The 19,317-nt window shown below is 41.6% G+C and overlaps 1 protein-coding gene across 1 annotated transcript; it reads right to left on the reverse strand.

Annotated features, from left to right (window-relative positions):
• Positions 1–1,634: 1,634 nt before the first annotated feature.
• Positions 1,635–19,227, reverse strand: LOC121724814 (alanine aminotransferase 2-like). The gene is made up of 10 exons (XM_042111630.1): positions 19,149–19,227; positions 6,300–6,408; positions 6,007–6,140; positions 5,337–5,580; positions 4,886–4,965; positions 4,400–4,536; positions 3,546–3,720; positions 3,286–3,420; positions 2,727–2,851; positions 1,635–2,436 (listed from the first exon to the last, which is right to left on the reverse strand). The coding sequence occupies exons 1-10, from the start codon at positions 19,173–19,175 to the stop codon at positions 2,325–2,327; spliced, it is 1,278 nt and encodes a 425-aa protein (XP_041967564.1). The 5' UTR covers positions 19,176–19,227; the 3' UTR covers positions 1,635–2,324.
• Positions 19,228–19,317: the final 90 nt, after the last annotated feature.

Here is a 19,317-nt window from a genome sequence, read left to right on the forward strand (position 1 = left end):
ATAATTTCAGAAGTGCATCACAGTCCACATTATAGCATGCAGAAATACACAATAGACCTCTGAAGTTCGCACACACACACATATATATACACACACACAAAGACTCACGCATACACGCCTTCAGTTATATTCAACTGATTTTTCATATCGCTATTTTCATATGCCTTTGTTAGGTGTAACCACATTTCAAAAGGTAAACAATGAATAAACATTGCTTGTTTATCAATACATTAATTTGTCTTGGTTTAAAAATGTGTGCATAGTTCACACACAGTTCATCGACCGAGAGGATGCCTTCAGTTATATTCAAATACAGTTTCAACAGACACCCTGATAACATGAATGAAAGCTTTCATATTGATTTATTGTCTTATTCAGCATGTAGAACTTTCTATTCCAGGCTGTTGAATTTTCAGCCACCCTTTTCTTTGAAAAGAATGATGGCTAGGGCTTCAAAAAAAAAACAATACAATACATCATGTTGTGGTGTAGTGAAACAGGGTTTTCTAAGTTAGCTTTAAATTAGTTTTCTAAGTTGCAACTATGGTTTTGGGAAACACACCCCAGGACAGTTTCTAGGTATTTGCAGCTGCCCACTAGTTCCACTTCCAATCCTCCTATCACTGTAGGCTTGGGAGTAGGTGCAGACTTTCTAAAATCAATGACCATGTCCTTGGTTTTGGACATGTTAAGTTCCAGATATGACTCCATACACCAAGTGACAAAGTCTAAATCTAATTCCCCCCTAATTTTTGACTAATTTCCAAAGTCAAAATCTAATTCCCCTCCCTTAAAGAGACTAATTATGAGTCATCGGCAAACTTGATGATTTGTCTGTTATCAAATTGACTTCTGCAGCTGTTGGTATATAGAATGTACAAGAGAGGTGGGGGAGAACCAGTGGAAGAGTAGAGCTTTTCAGAGAGAACACCATTGACTCTAACACACTGTGACCTGTGTGTCATAAAATCTAAAATCCAAGCAATAATGTTAAAATCAAGTTTAAATGTGTAGAGAAGTTTCTCAGCAAGTAGATGTGGCTGCATAGTATTAAAAGCAGAGGAAAAATCAATAAAAAGAAGTCTAGCATGGGATATGGGGCTCTCAAGGTGGTGTTACAGACTGTTCAGCAACGCCAACTCTATATGCAAACTGCATGGGGTCTAAGGACCCCTGCACCTGAATCACCTGCTTCATCACCTTCTCAAACACCTTCATGACTAGAGAAGTGAGGGCTACATGTATAACATCATTCACTGAATTTGGGATTAGAGCCCATTGCAACAGGGACAACAATGGAGTGTTTCCAAATAACGGGAATCCTTTTTCTCTCCAGGCATTCCACAAAAATGCTCTGGAAAATGCCCCCCAGTTGCTCCACACAGGTCTTAAGCACCTGTCCATAGATTTGATCTGGGCATAGGCTCCTCTTTCTAAATGAGTCTGCCTGAGCAACCTAACCACAAACCCAGTATTAATATCAATATTGTTAGGGGATGACTTAGTCATATGTCTCAAATTATCAATCTGTTCAGTAAAACTATGCTAAAATTCATTTAAACTATCAGCAAGATCATTATCGGAGTTAAAAACCAGCAAGTCTAACACCCGTGTTCACCTTTCCAAAACAGCCAGTCATTTTTCTCATACCATACCGCCACGCCCATTTTATAAACTGATTTTCTTCCGCTTTGTGTTCAAACGTCCGGATCGGCTAGTTGCATCTGTGGAAATACTGTGCATGCGATAGAGCATCGTAGTTCACTAGCTGATTTTGAAAAGTTGTGTAAAACTAAAGAAAACACAAGGAGGAACATACAGCTAAATAAGTTAATTAAGTACATTTCAAGGTATCACAAAAACTTTCAAATATTAGTGCATTGTGCAACACTACTGTAGGTGAAGCAATAATGTAGGAGGCACACTGATTGACACAGCCCCACTCTCAATTTACGTCCATAACAAAAATAACCTTGGCTCTAAAGGAGAACACAAGACATCACCTTTGCTTAGAATTAGCGATAGAAATACTGTATGTTTAGGACAATGACCCCCACAAGGTCTCATTCCGATAAATCCAGCCCACTGCCTGATGTGAGGTGGACACCCCTGATCTAGGTGACTAGAAGGATGAAGCCTGTCATTGAGCAATGACCAGAACAGCAGCAGCACTTTCAGGAATGGGTTCAATCTTTCAGCAGTCATGTCTATTCGTATGGACACAATTGTTAATAGGTATTACGTATTAGAGGCAAAAGCAAATACAGTAGATATTTGTGAAATTGCACAGTAAATATTTGTGAAATGGCAGTGTCATTCTCAGTTTACAGAATTCCAATCTGAGTTTGCGCTGGCTGTTGTAGAAAGCGAAGGTGAAAGGATCCCAGACGACTCAGCAGGTCTTCCAGCTTATACTGTGGCATGAGAGCACAGATTCTAAAATACACAAACAAACAACAAAAAATATGTCACTGCAAACAGATTGTTGTCAAATGGTGTCAGTGAACTCAAACTTCAAACCTGATGAAATATAAAACAGTGTGTGATTACACAGTGAACCCATTCCTTACTGCATGACAAACAGTTCTTTATTTAGTTTGTCCTTACCCCATTCTGATGTGTGTGTGTGTGTGACTGAGTGTGAGTATGTGTGCGTGTGTGTGTGTGTGTGATTGTATGTGCGCAAGTGCGTGTGTGTGTGTGTGTGTGAGTGAGTGTGATCTTACCTTATGTGCCAGCAGCTTCCTGTGGCTGAGTGGTCGTCACATACACACTCACTGAGCCCCACACACACACCCTCCTCCTCCAAGAGTCTTCCACAGTACAGGGGCCCAGCATTCCTCCCAATGGCCTGCACACACACACACACACGGTGAACACAGTGGAGGCCATGTGTGTGAACGTATGAATACATTATGGCAGTAATCACCTTTTACAGTGAATAGAGCTATTGTTTCTTTGCATTTGTGTTTTTTTGTGTGGTCAGGGAAGGTGTGAAATGTGTGTGTGTGTGGGTGTGTGGTGTGTGTGTGTGTGTGCATGTTTGTGTGGGTTTACCTATGGTAATGTGAGGTGTGTACCGGTATGTGTGTGTGTGTGTGTGTGTGTGTGTGTATGTTTGTGTGTGTTTACCTGTGGTAATGTGAGGTGTGTGTGTGTGTGCGCATGTTTGTGTGTGTTTACCTGTAGTAATGTGAGGTGTGTGTGTGTGCATGTTTGTGTGTTTAGCTATGGCAATGTGAGGTGTGTGTGTGTGTGTGTATGTATGTTTGTGTGTGTTTTTACCTGTGGTAATGTGAGGTGTATGTAGAGGTAGACTCCTCCCATCACAGGTGGGCAATGGACTCCTGGCAGCAAACTGAGAAAGGTCCGCCCCCTCTCGACATTTTGCCTTAGAGTATTCTTATAAGACAACAACTCCTACTCACATGCACACACACACACACACACACACACACACACACAGACACACACACACACTAGCTGAGCTGCTAAGTTGATAATTCATGATGGAAGTACCTGTATGCATTGTTGCGTGCGTGTACCTGCATATATCTGCTATGAGACGGCTCGCCAGGACACGGTGGGTTAGCCATGACATCAAGCCCAATCTGACCAATCACAGGAGGGCTGATGTCCCCAGTGAGCAAGACTTCCACGAATGGCAGCACAGCGTCATCAAAGTTGACCAGCTCCATATACCCCGCTCTCATGCCACACCTGGGAGCCACAAGTCTCTGTCATATATCCACAATTTTTGACATTGTGGCCATTTCCTGATTGGGACAACTCAGTGAAAACAACACATGAAGTGAATTTTGAAAATGACAGAATATTCTGCCATTTAGTCGGGTTATTGTGGGCAGCCGTGGCCTACTGGTTAGCGCTTCGGATTTGTAACCGGAGGGTTGCCGGTTTGAACCCCGACCAGTAGGCACGGCTGAAGTGCCCTTGAGCAAGGCACCTAACTCCTCACTGCTCCCCAAGCGCCGCTGTTGTTGCAGGCAGCTCACTGCGCCGAGATTGGTGTGTGCTTCACCTCACTGTGTGTTCACTGTGTGCTGAGTGTGTTTCACTAATTCACGGATTGGGATAAATGCAGGGATCAAATGAGTATATTATACTTACTTATACATATACTATTTTTCTACGGCCAAGCCGGTAGTTTGTAGGGGCACTCATTCAATCCAGTTGTCATCAACTTCAGAATGTGACACTTTTGCAGTTTTATGTGGCTCATCAGAATAGGTTTACTATGACATTTTTAATGAATAAATAGTCACATGGTTTTGTTTTCAAATGAAGTGGCTGCATTGTTGTGAATTAATGCATTGTTGTGAATTAATCTACTTTCAACCCCATGTCTGCCATGCCAGTAGTATACTTGAGAAAGACTCACTCTCCCAGGGTGCCGTTGGAGAGGGAGTTGAGAGACGCCATCTTCACTGAGCCTGAGTAGATGGGACCCATCTCAAAGAGCACTCTCTTATAGGACAGAAACTTACAGTCCTTTCCAAACACACAGTCCTGGTAAACCTGGAAAGAAACACACACCAGTCAAGTCAGGGGTGTATTCCAAGTAGGTGGTTAAGTGACAGTAAGTTAATCCAGAGGAAGTGGTAAACCTCCAAATAGAATAGCCTTTTGGCTTTGTTTAGTTTGCCTATTGAAGCTCCTGGATATTATCAGGTTCACAACTTCCTCCTTAAGGTTGCCTTACCAATGTTTCCAACTAAACCACTTACTTGGAATCATGACATGGTCACACACAGAAAGGCGCTCTCTCTTTTTCTGTCATTCATTTACACATTATCATGTAAAAGTCATGTAAGAATGTTTTTTGACATGGTATGGCATTGTTAAACATGGACACACTCATCCCTACCTCATCCACCAGTAAGAGGAGGTTTTCCTCTGCTGCAAACCGTATGACATCCTGTATGGTGTTCCTGTCCTGTACGTGTCCTTCATGAAATCAAAGAAATCATGCATTGAAAATGAACTATCCTCTTTCTTTGTTCTTGCTTAGACTTTCTTAGGTAATGGTTGGTACATGATTTAATATTGAATCATTTTGATCTTTATTTGTGGTTGGACATCAACAGACATTGAAATCCTAAATTAAAATTAAAACTCTCACGGGGGGGGGGGGGGGGGGGGGGGACGGACAAATTTAGAATCTGAATAAAAATGTCCGATTCGGGGGTTCTCCAACGGAACATGGTGCACCTGTATGTCAAGATTCAAGCAAAATGTTTGCATGTGAGCCTGTGAATGTATCTGTGTATGTGTGTGTGTGTTCAAACATATGTGGTGTGATGTGCAGGTGCCTGCACCTGTAGGATCTCCTGGGTTTGAGATGTAAATTGCTCTGGGGTTGCATCGCCCCCTGGAGTGCTGGATGACCCGCTGGAGCTCGTCCTTCTCCCAGGTCCAGCCCCTCTTCACCTGTAGCTTATAAGGGAGTGCCGCTAGTCCGGCGTCTTCCAAGAGCCGCGGCAGAGTGTGAGGGTGTGGTTCAGGGATCATGACCGCAGGCTGGGTTTGACCACTCCCCCACACAAGTAGCTTCAGGATGATCTTATTCGGGAAGGGGAAGCAAAATGTGTTCTCATCATGAAATAGTTATTCAAGGCTTTACTGTGTGTGTGTGTGTGTGTGTGTGTGTGTGTGTGGTGTGTGTGTGTGTGTGTGGTGTGTGTGTGTGTATGTGTGTGTGTGTGTGTTTTGTGTGTGTGTGTATGTGTGTGTGTGTGTGTTTTGTGTGTGTGTGTGCGTGTGTGTGTGTGTGTGTGTGTGGTGTGTGTGTGTGTGTGTGTGGGTGTGTGTGGTGTGTGTGTGTGTATGTGTGTGTGTGTGTGTTTTGTGTGTGTGTGTGTGTGTGTCTGTGTGTGTGACAAATAATGTGTAATATGTGTGTGACAAATGAAAAATCCATGTTTTTATATTTAAATGGGTTCAAGAAGTCCACATACTGTATGTGTTTGTGCATGTGTGTGTGTGTACCATTAGTCCTCGACATGACCCAGTGGAGATGAAGATATTCTTTGGGTTAGAGGCCAGGCCCCCATCTCTCCTGGAGATGAAATTGGCCACGCTAACCTGCACACTCTTCAGCCCACACGATTCTGAGTATGCACCTAACACACACACACACACACAGTCAAACCAAAGTCCAAAGTCATTCTGAAATGGTAGTTAAAATATGACTTATTATCCACCAAGACAGGCAGGTCTTTTTATTTACTGTCTGTTACATAAACCCTTTCCTGTGCCTAAGCACACACACACACACTTACCAACACTGCCTCCATCACAGTGTTCCAGCATCCTCTCTGCCCTCTGTCGCACATCCACTGGAAGTGTGTCATCAAGGAGGAGATCAGGATAAAGGCATGTGGCGAGGACCTAACACACACCCAATCAGACGCCGGGTTCAGAGTCAGGGAGAACTTTATTTCAAGTGTTCGAGTGTTAAACAATCAGAGAAGGCCCATGAGAGACAGGGGCGAGGAAAAACTCCCTATAATTGGAGATACATGTAGGAAGAAACCTCGAGCAGATACACAACTCAAGGGCCTGACCCATCTGCCTAGGGTCAGTACAGAACAGTAAGGTCTTTTTACATGATAAATGAATAGGTTAGTTAGGTGTAGAGAAAAGAGGTGTATGTTACAAAGAGGTGGGATGGTTACATATCCAGTATGATAATGCATAAATCTTATTTAGTGTCAGAAAGTTCAAATAGTCCAGTGTAGGAAATGAATTATCCAAGGGGATTAGGAGTTGTCATAGGGCAAGTAGTGGGTCGTTAGGCTGCGCAGGCCAGGAATCCGGGCAGGGGGACAGCAATAGGTGATGATAGGGCAGTCATAGGGATGGGACTTCGGGTAAAATGAGGGCCAAACACAAGGATGGCTGATGACTGGTAATGGTAAGGGAGAAGAGAGAGAGAGAGATATAGAGTGGGTTAGTATTACTATAAATCAAAATGATTAATATGAATAGGTATATCATTGGTACTATATAGTGTTATACCATAGTGAGAATAGGCAGAGTGAGAGTTGAGAGAAAGAGAGGGAAGGGGAGAGAGGGGAGAGGAGGGGTTGTACCGCGTGACACATGAAAAGTCCATGACAGCACTATGCTATAGCAGCATAACTACGGCATGGTGAATGGTCAATACCAGCGCAGGTATGGTCAGTGACCACCGTCGCACGCATGACTGGGGTGCCAGTCACACAAGGACACAGCAGGGTGGTCCATGAGGTGGTTGAAGTTCTACACTGCACCATACCTAACTATGGGAGGCACTAAAGAGGTACTGTATTTTTTAAGTCAAGACTAAAAATAGGGACGGTGTCTGCTAATCGAATAGAGGGAGGGAGATTATTCCAGAGGAGGGGTGCGCGGTAGCAAAAAAAAGCCCTGTCACCTACTGAAGTTTTTGAGATTCTTGGGATTACAAGAAGTCCAGTATTCTGTGATCGTAGCAGTCTAGGTGGGTTGTATGGGACTAGGAGATCTTTGGGCAGCCGTGGCCTACTGGTTAGCGCTTTGGACTTGTAACTGGAGGGTTGCCGGTTCAGAACCCCGACCAGTAGGAACGGCTGAAGTGCACTTGAGCAAGGCCACCTAACCCCTCACTGATCCCCGAGTGCCGCTGTTGGAGCAGGCATGCTCACTGCGCCGGGATTAGTGTGTGCTTCACCTCACTGTGTGCCCCTGGGGGGCGCCAAATAATTTGAGGGGAGGCGCGGAAGGTTGATTCAAAAAAGAAGGAAAAACGTTTATTTCATGTTAGAACTATCTATGTTTTTTTTTCCAATGATTATGTAATTGTCAACATTATAAAATCGAAATAAATCATAGAAGAGATATACTAAATCTTTGGGATAGTGGAAAGTATTATTGATCCCTATCCTGAGTGAGAATGTATTGTGCCAAACTTCATAACGTAATTTAGCAACAGTGCCGCCAGCCGAGCTAGCTGCAAGTTACCAGTGAACGGTAACTGAACGGTATACCAGTGAACGGTAACTTGCAGCTCGGAGCTTGAGCTCCAAGCGGATTTGTACGCAGCCTTACAACACTGTTTACAGCTCTTCGAGTCACGGTAAAATGTATTTTTTGGTACATAGCTAATTTAAATACACTTATGGTGTGACGTTCAGAACATAGTAACATTGTAGCATATATGACGGAGGTGGCTTTTAGCTAGATGGATGACAGCAGGCTAAGAAAAATAGCGATGTTTCAAAGCTAAAGTTCATCAGAATCTTGGGATACGCCCGCTTGACAACGGGAGAGATAGAACTAACGACTGGCCTTTGGCCGTAGCTAGCAACCAAAGATTCTTTGCTAGCAAAGATTCTTCTGCTAGAATCTTTGCTAGCAACCAAAGATTCTAGAACAGAGCTAGCAACTATCCATTTAGAACTAGTAACGGCAGTTTGTCCTGCAAGTTGAGAAATTAGTTGATATGTGTCGGAAGAAATTAGTTCTACAAACAAGACAGTTTTAGCGATTAAAACGTTTAAATTGTAACAGGACATGAACACAACGCAAGTGGCAACAGTGGAATAAGCGGGATAAGCACATCATGTAATCTGAAAACTGCTGCCCTGATTAAAAAAACAATGCGACTGATCTCAGCTGGTAGGCCCTATCTGTCTATAATGGAGTGGAATGGAAATTTCTAAGTGACCCCAAACTTTTGACCGGTAGCGTATCACTAAACATACAGTAGACATTAATTTCATGTTCATATAAATGTTTTCGCTGCTTCTTCGCCGGCTCTGCCATACACACGTTTGCAACAATCTTTAGCATTTCGCTAGCCTGCCTGCTTCGGTCGGCGGATAGGATACACTGAACCAGAGCATAGACAGTAAAAGAAATGGACGAACAGACTCCGTCGTTTTCAATGGGAGGGCACTGAGTCAAATAGAACGATTTTTCAGTTGGTCCCCCCAGTACTGCGCAGACTCACACTTAACTTCGTGACGTTAGCCATCGAACTGAATCTTGTAACTCATATGATAGATACACAGAAATTCTTCTCACACTTCCTTCGCCTTCAAAGTCATCAAAGTTAAACATTTATTTATGTATTATTATTAATATCATCCTCACCAAGTCGTGTTAATGTTGAAGCTACCATACATGATCATCTTCAAAAACAGTCAACAAAACAAAAAAGTTATAGCCTTGAAGCTAATCTTCTTCCCACTTTTCCGACCTACGGTCAATCCATCGAAAACCTCTGTAATGATTAGTGCCGTTTTTAAAAAAAAAATAGGTTTACTTTTTTATTATTATTAGGTTGCCTCTGTGTAATGCTTTACCTTAACATACGGTCGTGTATGCTAGGTTTTGCTTATGAGTTACCGTCATAGACAGTAAGGTGGACTGAGCTTCTTATCCAAACAATACGGTTATCTCCCTACGGCGCGAAAGAGAGATTACGTCAAAGCTAGCTTCCCTCCAACCGAACAAGCTAACCATTCTTCTTACGGGTAACCAACGTTACGGACGAGGTAGTGGAGTCTGTTTTGCCTTTGTAGTGTTTGTGTGGATTACACAGAAGCTACAATATTGGCACAGGATATATGTTATATGAAGTTATGGTATTTCAAAAAAATCCTAGAATGAATGGACTTCTATGGGAGTTAGCAGAGAGGTGGTCCCTCCAGCCTACGTCGATTCTTCTACTTCCGGGAATTCGCCTGCCCCCTTGGAACCAGAGCCCGTCTACGGAGAGCCTTGGCACTTCCTAAGCCTCATTGTATCGACATTGGTTGCAGTTCCATTAGAATACCACTGGGGGTGATCGCGGGCGCGTGCAGGTTGAATGGGGGTCTATGGAGCTAGACGGCTAAATGTATCTCTTTCACCTGCTTGTCGTAGAAGAATCGTAGATTTTATTGCAGTTTATGCAGTATCAATATAGATTTTAGATCTAAAGTTGAATGAACGAGTACTTATGTCCTTTTCATTTCTTACAGGTTGGGTCGTTGTTGCCCATATCAAGCTAGCATTGTGCTAATGAATGACGTCATTGACATATTTGAAAGGCTTTTTAGAAGACGTGACTTCAAAAAATATAACAATCAACAGTGTGTATTTTCTTTGCCTCTCCTAGCGAATGCAACATTCAAATTACTACTCAAAAAATTATATCCAGAGAAAAGTGGATATTGAGGGGTAAAGCTCCATAGACCTCCATGCATTCTGCACTCGCCTGCGAGCGCCCTCAAGTGGAATCTGAGGAGGAACTGCAACCAGTCCAGAAACCGGAAGTAACCAGACAGTGCCAATTCTCTTCCTATTAGACATTCTCTGACTGAACTTGCAAGCGGGATATTCTTCCTACAGGCAATAGGGGCGGGCGACATGGCCTGATCTAGAATAGGGCTGGGAGGGGCAATGCCCCTCCAAAATATTTCTTCTGCCCCACCTAATTGGTCAATTTTAATTGACTGCTATTGAATCTGCCAATCACAGTTTTCTAATTCGTCCCGTCTGAATTTCAAGGGTGCTGATTTGTTGGTTGGATAGTATAAATAAGCTACCGGAGCAGCAGAGACGCGTTCACCTACCATTCCACACTGAGTGCATCACTTGCTGTTTCATACTTCAGTAGAGAGGGCTCAGCTATATTTCCATAAAGGTTATTAAGGTTTTGCAACTACGTCATAATGTCATGTGACCGTTTGTTTACAGCTAGAGTGGTAGGCAAGAATGGTAGGCAAGGCACTGCAGAGAGTGGTAGGCAAGCCTACAACAGTCGGGTTGCATAGGCTACACATAGTTACAAATAGCTTCAAAATTGAAATTTTAATATCAAATATTGACCGGGATGCCGACCACTTGTGTAGGCCCTAACAGTTGGTTTTACAATAAGAAGCAAAAAGGCGACGAACGACCGTTTAGCCTACCTATCCTCGTGGTTGTGGAGGATGATCGTTAGCAGCTGTGAAGTCTTTTATTCTCAAGATAGCCTAATGGTGTAGCCTACTGTCTACGAAGACGTAGGCTAAAATACTACTATCTACAGTCATCCAAAAATGAATTGCCAGAGATAGGCTATGAAGGGGAAAAGTGCAGCATTTTAAACATGGCAAGATTATTTTTACCGGAACAGTTTGTTCTAATTTGTCTCGTGAAATTCGTGCTTGTGGACATCAATCACCTGTCTTCTGTCCTTCTATTTCAAGTTATCATGAGTGTCATTTGATTATATAATCACAACAAATACTAATAAATGAAAACAGAATAGGCTTATGTGCTATAGGCTAACGTTACAGGTCAGGCTAACTCCCGTATGTCAAAATAAACTGATTTGATCCTAATTGTTTAGCGATCACACACAACAACTTAACACAGCAACCTCAAACACCACTGTTGAACCTAGGCTACTGCTTCAGTCATGTAAGAAATAAGCAGTTTATGAATTATCTTTACCCGTTTAATCAAGTCCACATGACCAAAATAACAACATATTTAAAGGCTGAGCTAGCATAACAGCCTAATATAGGCGATGCTGCAATGGATAACTAATAAAAAGTTTCATACAATTAACCCTTTAGGCGCCAGAGGTTTTTTTCCGAAACGATCAATTTTGACATCTTCATTTCAAAAGGCTATATCTTAAAAGTGATAAGAGATAGAGACTTTCTGTAAATTAGAGAAATATTAAGGATGACCCAAAGTGTATGTAGAGATTAAATGTTTATATCTAATTTGCATATTATGACGTCATATGGTGGCGGCCATCTTGGATTATAGAATTTTCATGAAAAGTTGCATGTTTGAATGATAAATGCACCACTTCTTTCCCCCCAAAATGTCCCTCACCTTCTGAATGCTATATTGCACAATACTGAATGCTCAGGTAAATAGTAAGTAGTGAACAAACTGTGTAAATCATTACTAATAAATGGCAGAAACAAACCAAATGCATGTAGCGGTAGACTGGCCTTTTGCTGTAGAGATTTTCCATTTACTACATACAGTAGGCACTCTGATTCCATGTATGGGGCACATATATATTATTCAGATGACACACAAACACAAGTAGACAAGACCTGTTTAGTTCAAAAGCTCATTTGCCACGGCAAGGCACAGATCATGAGTGAGATGACGAGACAAGACGACAATGTTAGTATTTTTTTTCTTTTTGTTGATGTTTTTTTGTTTTTTTTCTTAGCTGACAAAGACACACACATCACAAGGACATGAACACACAAAAAGGAACACATAGTGTACTGTATGTCCTAAATGATCAGGGAAGTAGATAGCAAATCAACAGTGTAAATCATTACTAAATGGCTGACTTTTTTTTTTTTATGTAGCAGGCCTTTTGCTGTAGAGATAATGACTCCCTATCCCTACAGGGCAGGCATTCCCATCATCTTGTGATAGACTATGCATGACCTAATGTGTGTGTGTGTGTGTGTGTGGGAGAGGGAGAGAGCGTGTCACCACCTCCACCACGCGAGCAGCATGGCCAGATCTGCCTCGCGCGCGCCGAGTGGAGAGAATTTGCGCAGCTCGGACTAGGCCTACTGTCATTCTCATTGCGACTCCCCACACTGCCACTACGTTCCCCCCTAACTGTCCTATGAGCACTTCGACCTCGTCTAACATACCCAGTGGCATTAGACAAAGGCTCCACCACGTTACTGTCGCCGCGATTGTGGAGAGGCACACGTTCAGAAGACAGAAGCTAGCGCTATGGATATTAGGCTACCTCCAGCCTCGTTCGCCACACCACTAACACCCTGCTAACTTCCCGATGAACACTCCGAACCTGTGAAACATTATTCCCACCAGTGACATTGGGCAAACGATTCAACGTTTGTGCTTGGTGTAAGCTAAACTATGGAGTAAACTCTCACTTTGTCCAGCTGCATCATTGCAAGGCAGGGACGCATCTGAAGCCTCACTAAACGAATCACCGTCATTTTCTGAAGGCAGATATTCCCCTTCAGAATCAGGGTCCGCGAATAGAAGACCCAACACTTCATTTCAGGTAAACTTTTTTGATGCCATTAGACGATAATCTAATGCAAATACTCGCTGACGTTGACAATATCGCTCTGACAAAGTGGCTCACACGCACACTAGCTCCGGTATTTCATACACTGATTCACTGCGCTGTAGCTAGAAAGTTTTGTTTAAAGCGTGTCCTTTTTTCGACTCGGGGATGACGTATGACATGTCTGCCATCTAGTGGAGTGGAAGTCGAACGAAATATGACACCCTATTTGACTAAATCGGCCGTTTTATTCAGTACCGCATCTTGTCGACTATAGTCGCCTGTGGCGCCTAGAGGGTTAATGAACTTCATCACTCACATTCTGAGTTTTTCTGGGTGGTTATATATCCATGCAGATCGTCTTCGAATAAGCCATCGCTGTTATATGATATAATATGTTACAGGATTCATGACTAACGCCATTAATGTTACATGATGCTGACTGACTCTGGCTATAACAGTAGGCTACCGTTTTAACGTCTGCTGAGTCTACTGCCTACCAAGACCTGTCGCTGTTCAGTTGAAGTTAAATGATCAAATATTGTTTGATTTTGTGTCAGCTTTCAGAAGGAAGTCATGTTCCTTTCTGGTCAAATTTCACAGCTTCTAAGAAAGGCTATTGTCTTCGTGTAAACCGAGTTTTGAACAGAGAAAAAAAGATCAAATATTACATGCCAGTGCGTTTTGTTTTCAAATGTTTTCATGCATGTCTAGATAACAGGTGAGGGATGTTTAGGAGACTCGTAAATCCTCAAATTTAGGCTGCGCAAAGCACAGCACCTTTATTTGGCCATGGCTTGTATTTGAGTCAGCTATAATATAATCCTTTATTTCTTGCGTTTTATTGTGAGACATAGGCCTACTTTTCGTTTGGAGCGGCATGGGTAGGCTATCAAAAGCAGATGTTTAATTTGAGATTTAATTTACGTTTGGACTGTTGATTATATTGCTAAATATCGGGACTGATGACCACTGAAATCTGTGGGGTATTTAATGGCTTACTATTAAGTTTCATAGTGTCGGGAATTTTGATTGCCATCCACTTATAGCAAGATAAGGTATCCGTGCTTTCATTCATTCGTGTGCTGTGCTGCAAGGGAAACCTTATTCCGTATAGCCAAAGATGTCTAAGATAGCCTAAATGTAGTTATTTTTAAAATTATGCATGATTTACTTTTTTATAAAATTCATAGGCTGATGCCTGGCAGCAACAATTGTGTTTAAATGTAGGCTTCAGCCTCTAGCTCAGAAGGGTGCGGCATGCGACTAGCTTGAGAGCAATGAGAGCAACGTGTTGGAGACTCATGGTGTAAATGACTTTTCATTGGCAACAATACCAACCAACAATATAAAATATTAAGAAGAGCTCTTTTATGAGTTAAATTGAAACAAAATTATACTGGCTTTTATTTGTCCAAACCTGAGGCCCGGCTATAAATAGAATCCCTGCCATAATTTGACTACACGTGTGTTTCAGGCGTAGTGCAAGCACTAATCTCTGACTGAAAGTGCACAGGACTTGTGCATTTGAGAGCGCTCTCTCGCGGCTGTAGAGTAATGTTTCACGTAGGGTTCATGTCAGTTAATATAAATTAATATTTAAAAACATGTTCAATTATATATTTTTTCATATATAAGTCGCACCTGACTATAAGTCGCAGGACCAGCCAAACTATGAAAAAAAGTGCGACTTATAGTCCGGAAAATACGGTAATATAGATTCTTGTTGCTGGTTTAAATAAAGACCTTTTTTGTATTATTCTCGTTTGAATAAGGTTTGTTTTTAGCTAATGTGCATGTTAGCTTTCTAAGGTGATCTAGCCAGTTAGTTTGTTAACATTGGTCATTCCTTAACTGTGTTAAGGAATGACCCCATCCCCATCCCCACCCCTTCATCCCACCACCCACTCAAACTCCACAGGATCCCCTGAATACCCATCACCATCCCCACCCAAGCACATGATGTTCCCTGCAAGAATGGAGAGACTGCTACCAGTAGCCATGCAGAGTTTTACTAGCCCAAGATCATTAGCACCAAAGAAGCGAAGGGCACCTCCACCCCCTCGCCCTCCCCCTCCCCGTTTAGAAGGATCTCTTAAGCAGCAGCAACCTCTTAGTTCATTTTCTCAGCCGGCATATAGCATGGAATGTGCAGTGGAAAATACAGATGGCAGCAGCAGGGGACAATTATATGATGACTGTATTGCATGATATTCTCAGGGTCCCTGCAATATAAATGGTACTGACAGTAGTTTTGAGAACATGCCGGGACCCAGTAAGCCCATGACATTCTCTATTCCTGTATTGACAAGAAATAGAACACAAATGCATCGAGCTTATAGGGTAAACCAGTCCAATCTCCTACCCGTACCACATCAACCTCAGATTTCCCCCATGGATCATATTTCCCCAACACTTAAACTAACAAAACTAGCACTCCTAAATATCAGATCTCTTTCAAACAAATCATTCTTAATTCATGATCTAATTTGCACACACAACCTTGATTTTTTACTTTTAACTGAGACATGGTTAGATCAAGCAAACAGTGCTGCTACTCTCATCGAATCAGCTCCCCCAAACTTCAGTTTTTTGAGTGCTACCAGAGCAAATAAAAGAGGTGGGGGGATAGCCACAATTTTCAAGACGTCTTTTCAGTGCAATCAGTCGTCATTCGGTGACTTTACTTCATTTGAATATCTGTGTGCATGCATTAAGTCTTCTCCTCAGATTTTATTACTGACAATTTACAGGCCTCCAAAACATTCAGCTAAAGTTTTTCTTGAAGAGCTAGGTGAACTGCTATCAGTTGTTTGCATAGAGTATGACTGTCTTATTATATCAGGGGATCTAAACTTGCATGTGGATAATCCTGAAAACAATTATGCCAAGGAATTCATTGCACTAATCGATACTTTCTCCCTAACACAGCATGTACAGGGGCCAACACACTCTCTCGGCCATACCCTCGACCTTGTTATCACAAAGGGTCTCGATGTCTCTACAGCTGTTAAAGACCTGGCCTTATCTGATCATTTTTGCGTGTTCTTTGATGTGTCTATGTCCCCACACACTCAAAACACAGCTATGATGGTAAAAAGGAGAATCATAAATGATCAGACAAGTGCTCTCTTTGAGCAAGCACTTTCACTAAAGTCAAGTCAACTGTCAGACTCTGAAGACTTATTTGATCACTTTAATGCAAAAATGGCAAACATTATGGATGACATTGCTCCATTACAATTCAAGAAAGTTAAGGACAAACAGAAAGCACCATGGAGGCAAAATCCAGCAGTTAAACTTCTAAAAAGAGAGTGTAGGAAGACTGAAAGAAAATGGCGTAAATACAAACTTCAGATCCACTATGAAATCCATAAAGAGATGCTCCGCACATATAACTCTGAAATATGCAAAGCAAGACAGTCTTTCTTTTCTAACATTATCAATAGAAGTTCAAATAACACTCGTATTCTATTTTCAACTGTTGATAAGTTAACAAATCCCCCCTCACAATTAGCGCCTGAACTTCTCTCAACTAATAAATGCAATGAGTTTTCATCTTTTTTTAAAGGTAAAATTGACAAAATCAGACTCAACATATCTGCTCAATTACAAATTCAACAACCTGAACTTCCAGCAACAAACAGAGGGAAACTAAACTTGATGTCAGAGTTCAGCTTGATAGACTACGAAACACTTGAAAAAACGGTACAGAATCTCAGCCCTTCCACATGTGTCTTAGACACTCTGCCTACCAATTTCTTCAAAACTGTTTTTCACCTCATAGCGGCGGATGTCCTTCAAATTGTAAATGTATCATTGCTGTCTGGCACTTTTCCTAAGTCACTGAAAACAGCTGTTGTAAAGCCACTTCTCAAGAAGAATAACCTGGATGCCTCCATGCTAAACAATTACAGGCCCATATCCAATCTACCTTTTATTGGCAAAATTATTGAAAAAGTAGTCTTTAATCAATTAACCACCTTCCTAACATCAAATGGGTATTTTGATTACTTTCAGTCTGGTTTTCGGGCAAATCACAGCACTGAAACAGCTCTCATTAAAGTTTCCAATGACATACGCCTCAACACAGATTCAGGTAAAACATCAGTCCTAGTGCTACTGGACCTTAGTGCAGCATTTGACACTGTTGATCACAATATTTTACTACACAGACTAGAACACTGGGTTGGATTTACAGGCATAGTTATCAGCTGGCTAAAATCATATCTACAAGAAAGGAGCTTCTTTGTTGCCATCGGAAACTGTACCTCAACACCAACGTCCTTGACCTGTGGTGTTCCCCAGGGGTCGATCTTGGGGCCACTATTATTCAACCTCTATATGCTCCCACTTGGACAAATCATTCAAAATAATTTGATTTCATATCATAGCTATGCAGATGACACACAAATTTACTTAGCTCTATCACCAAACAACTATGGTCCTCTTGAATCTATGTGTCAGTGTATAGAACAAATCAACACCTGGATGTCTCAAAATTTTCTTCAGCTGAACAAAGAAAAAACTGAAGTAATTATAGTTGGTAAAAATGAGGAAAGACTTAGGGTTGCCACTCTCCTTGACACAAAAGGGTTGAAGGCAAAGGATACTGTTAAAAACCTTGGTGTATTAATTGACAGTGATCTAAATTTCAACAGCCACATGAAAGCGATAACTAAATCAGCTTTTTACCACCTCAAAAATATTGTCAAACTCAGAGGGCTGATGTCAAAACATGACTTAGAAAAACTCATTCATGCATTTATCTCCAGCAGGGTTGATTACTGCAATGGACTGTTCACAGGCCTTCCTAAAAAGACTATTAAACAGCTTCAGGTGATACAAAATGCAGCAGCTAGGACTCTAACAAAAACTAAAAGAACTGACCACATTACTCCAATTCTTAAGTCCTTGCACTGGCTTCCAGTAAGTCACAGAATTGACTTTAAAGCACTATTGCTTGTTTATAAATCAGTAAATGGAGCAGGACCTAAATACTTGTCAGACATGCTTCAGCAGTACACACCTTCTCGTCCTCTCAGGTCCCAGGTGAAAAACCTGCTAGTAAAACCTACAGTTAGAACTAAACATGGTGAAGCAGCTTTTAGCTGCTATGCGGCTCAGCTGTGGAACCAACTTTCGGATGACATTAAAAAGGCCCCAACTGTAGCCAGTTTTAAATCTAGACTTAAGACCAAACTGTTCTCAGACGCTTTCTGCTAAACTGTGCCGAGTTACAAATTCTGAATCTGCCTCGATAATTATTCTACTTTGTCTTTTATTACTTTTTTTACTACTTTTGCCTTTGTTTTTGCTTACTAATTATTCTTTATTTTTAAATGATTTTACCTTGTGTTTTATGTTTTCTTTTTATTATGATCTTTACCTTTTAACTATTCTTTGACTATATTGCCCTTCTATGCTTTTATTTGTTATTATCGTTTGGTTTTGTTTATGTAAAGCACATTGAATGACCTCTGTGTATGAAATGTGCTATATAAATAAACTTGACTTGACTTGACTTGACTATAAGCAGGGTGGGAATTTTACGGTGGCCACGTAGTTGCCCCTTGCGTTGGCCGTTATGTCCTTTTGAAAATCGGAGGTTCACAGGCCACTGTGGCCTTGGTGCCCATTTCTTTCTTTCTATATTCTGCTTTGCATCCGACTAGCGATTTTTATTTAGCCTATGGCCTGATTAAGCTTAGCATTCACAACGCAAATTAATTTAGCCTATGTATTTTACGCAGTGGAGAATGTGACAGCGCACGGCAAGAAAGAAAGTGCGTCCAAATTCACCCATTCTTTGCTGAAATAGCCAAATTTCAGCCTCTCCCGGGCCTCAGAGGTCAAATTTGACTTCCCTCCCAATCTGAAAATAAACCTCATGGTATAACCTAACTATGGTAGAAGTTTCATGTTTCTTTCAAAAAGTGCAATTTTCTTGGTTACCCGCTGTACTACTGGAGAGACTGGCACTTGCAATTATGGACTTATGTAAGTTGCTTTGGATAAAAGCGTCAGCCAAATGAATAAGAATAGAAATAAGTAAGACATTAACCAAGCATCACACACCACTGTGTACATACACACACTTACTGACCTGTCGCATAAAGGTTATGGGGGCCATTCCTGTCCGGTGGGCATCGGCAGAGCTGACATCCACCACCTCTTTATAAGGCTTCTTCACCCCCTATGATTTAGATCAGCACTTCATTCTTTATTACTGTGCTACAAATTGATCTGAAAGTTAGTTGCTGCATCTCGGCATT

Source organism: Alosa sapidissima, chromosome 12 (assembly GCF_018492685.1).
Source record: "Alosa sapidissima isolate fAloSap1 chromosome 12, fAloSap1.pri, whole genome shotgun sequence".
NCBI lineage: Eukaryota > Metazoa > Chordata > Actinopteri > Clupeiformes > Clupeidae > Alosa > Alosa sapidissima.

What these genes read in the sequence shown, in the direction of transcription:
- LOC121724814 (XM_042111630.1), bottom strand. Translation starts at nt 19,175, where the DNA reads ATGGCCCCCATAACCTTTATGCGACAG. An exon ending in CCATAACCTTTATGCGACAG is followed by an intron (nt 6,409 to 19,148) that starts GTCAGTAAGTGT and finishes GGTGTGTGTTAG; the next exon opens with GTCCTCGCCACATGCCTTTA. An exon ending in CTCATAGCAGATATATGCAG is followed by an intron (nt 3,421 to 3,545) that starts GTACACGCACGC and finishes GCATGTGAGTAG; the next exon opens with GAGTTGTTGTCTTATAAGAA.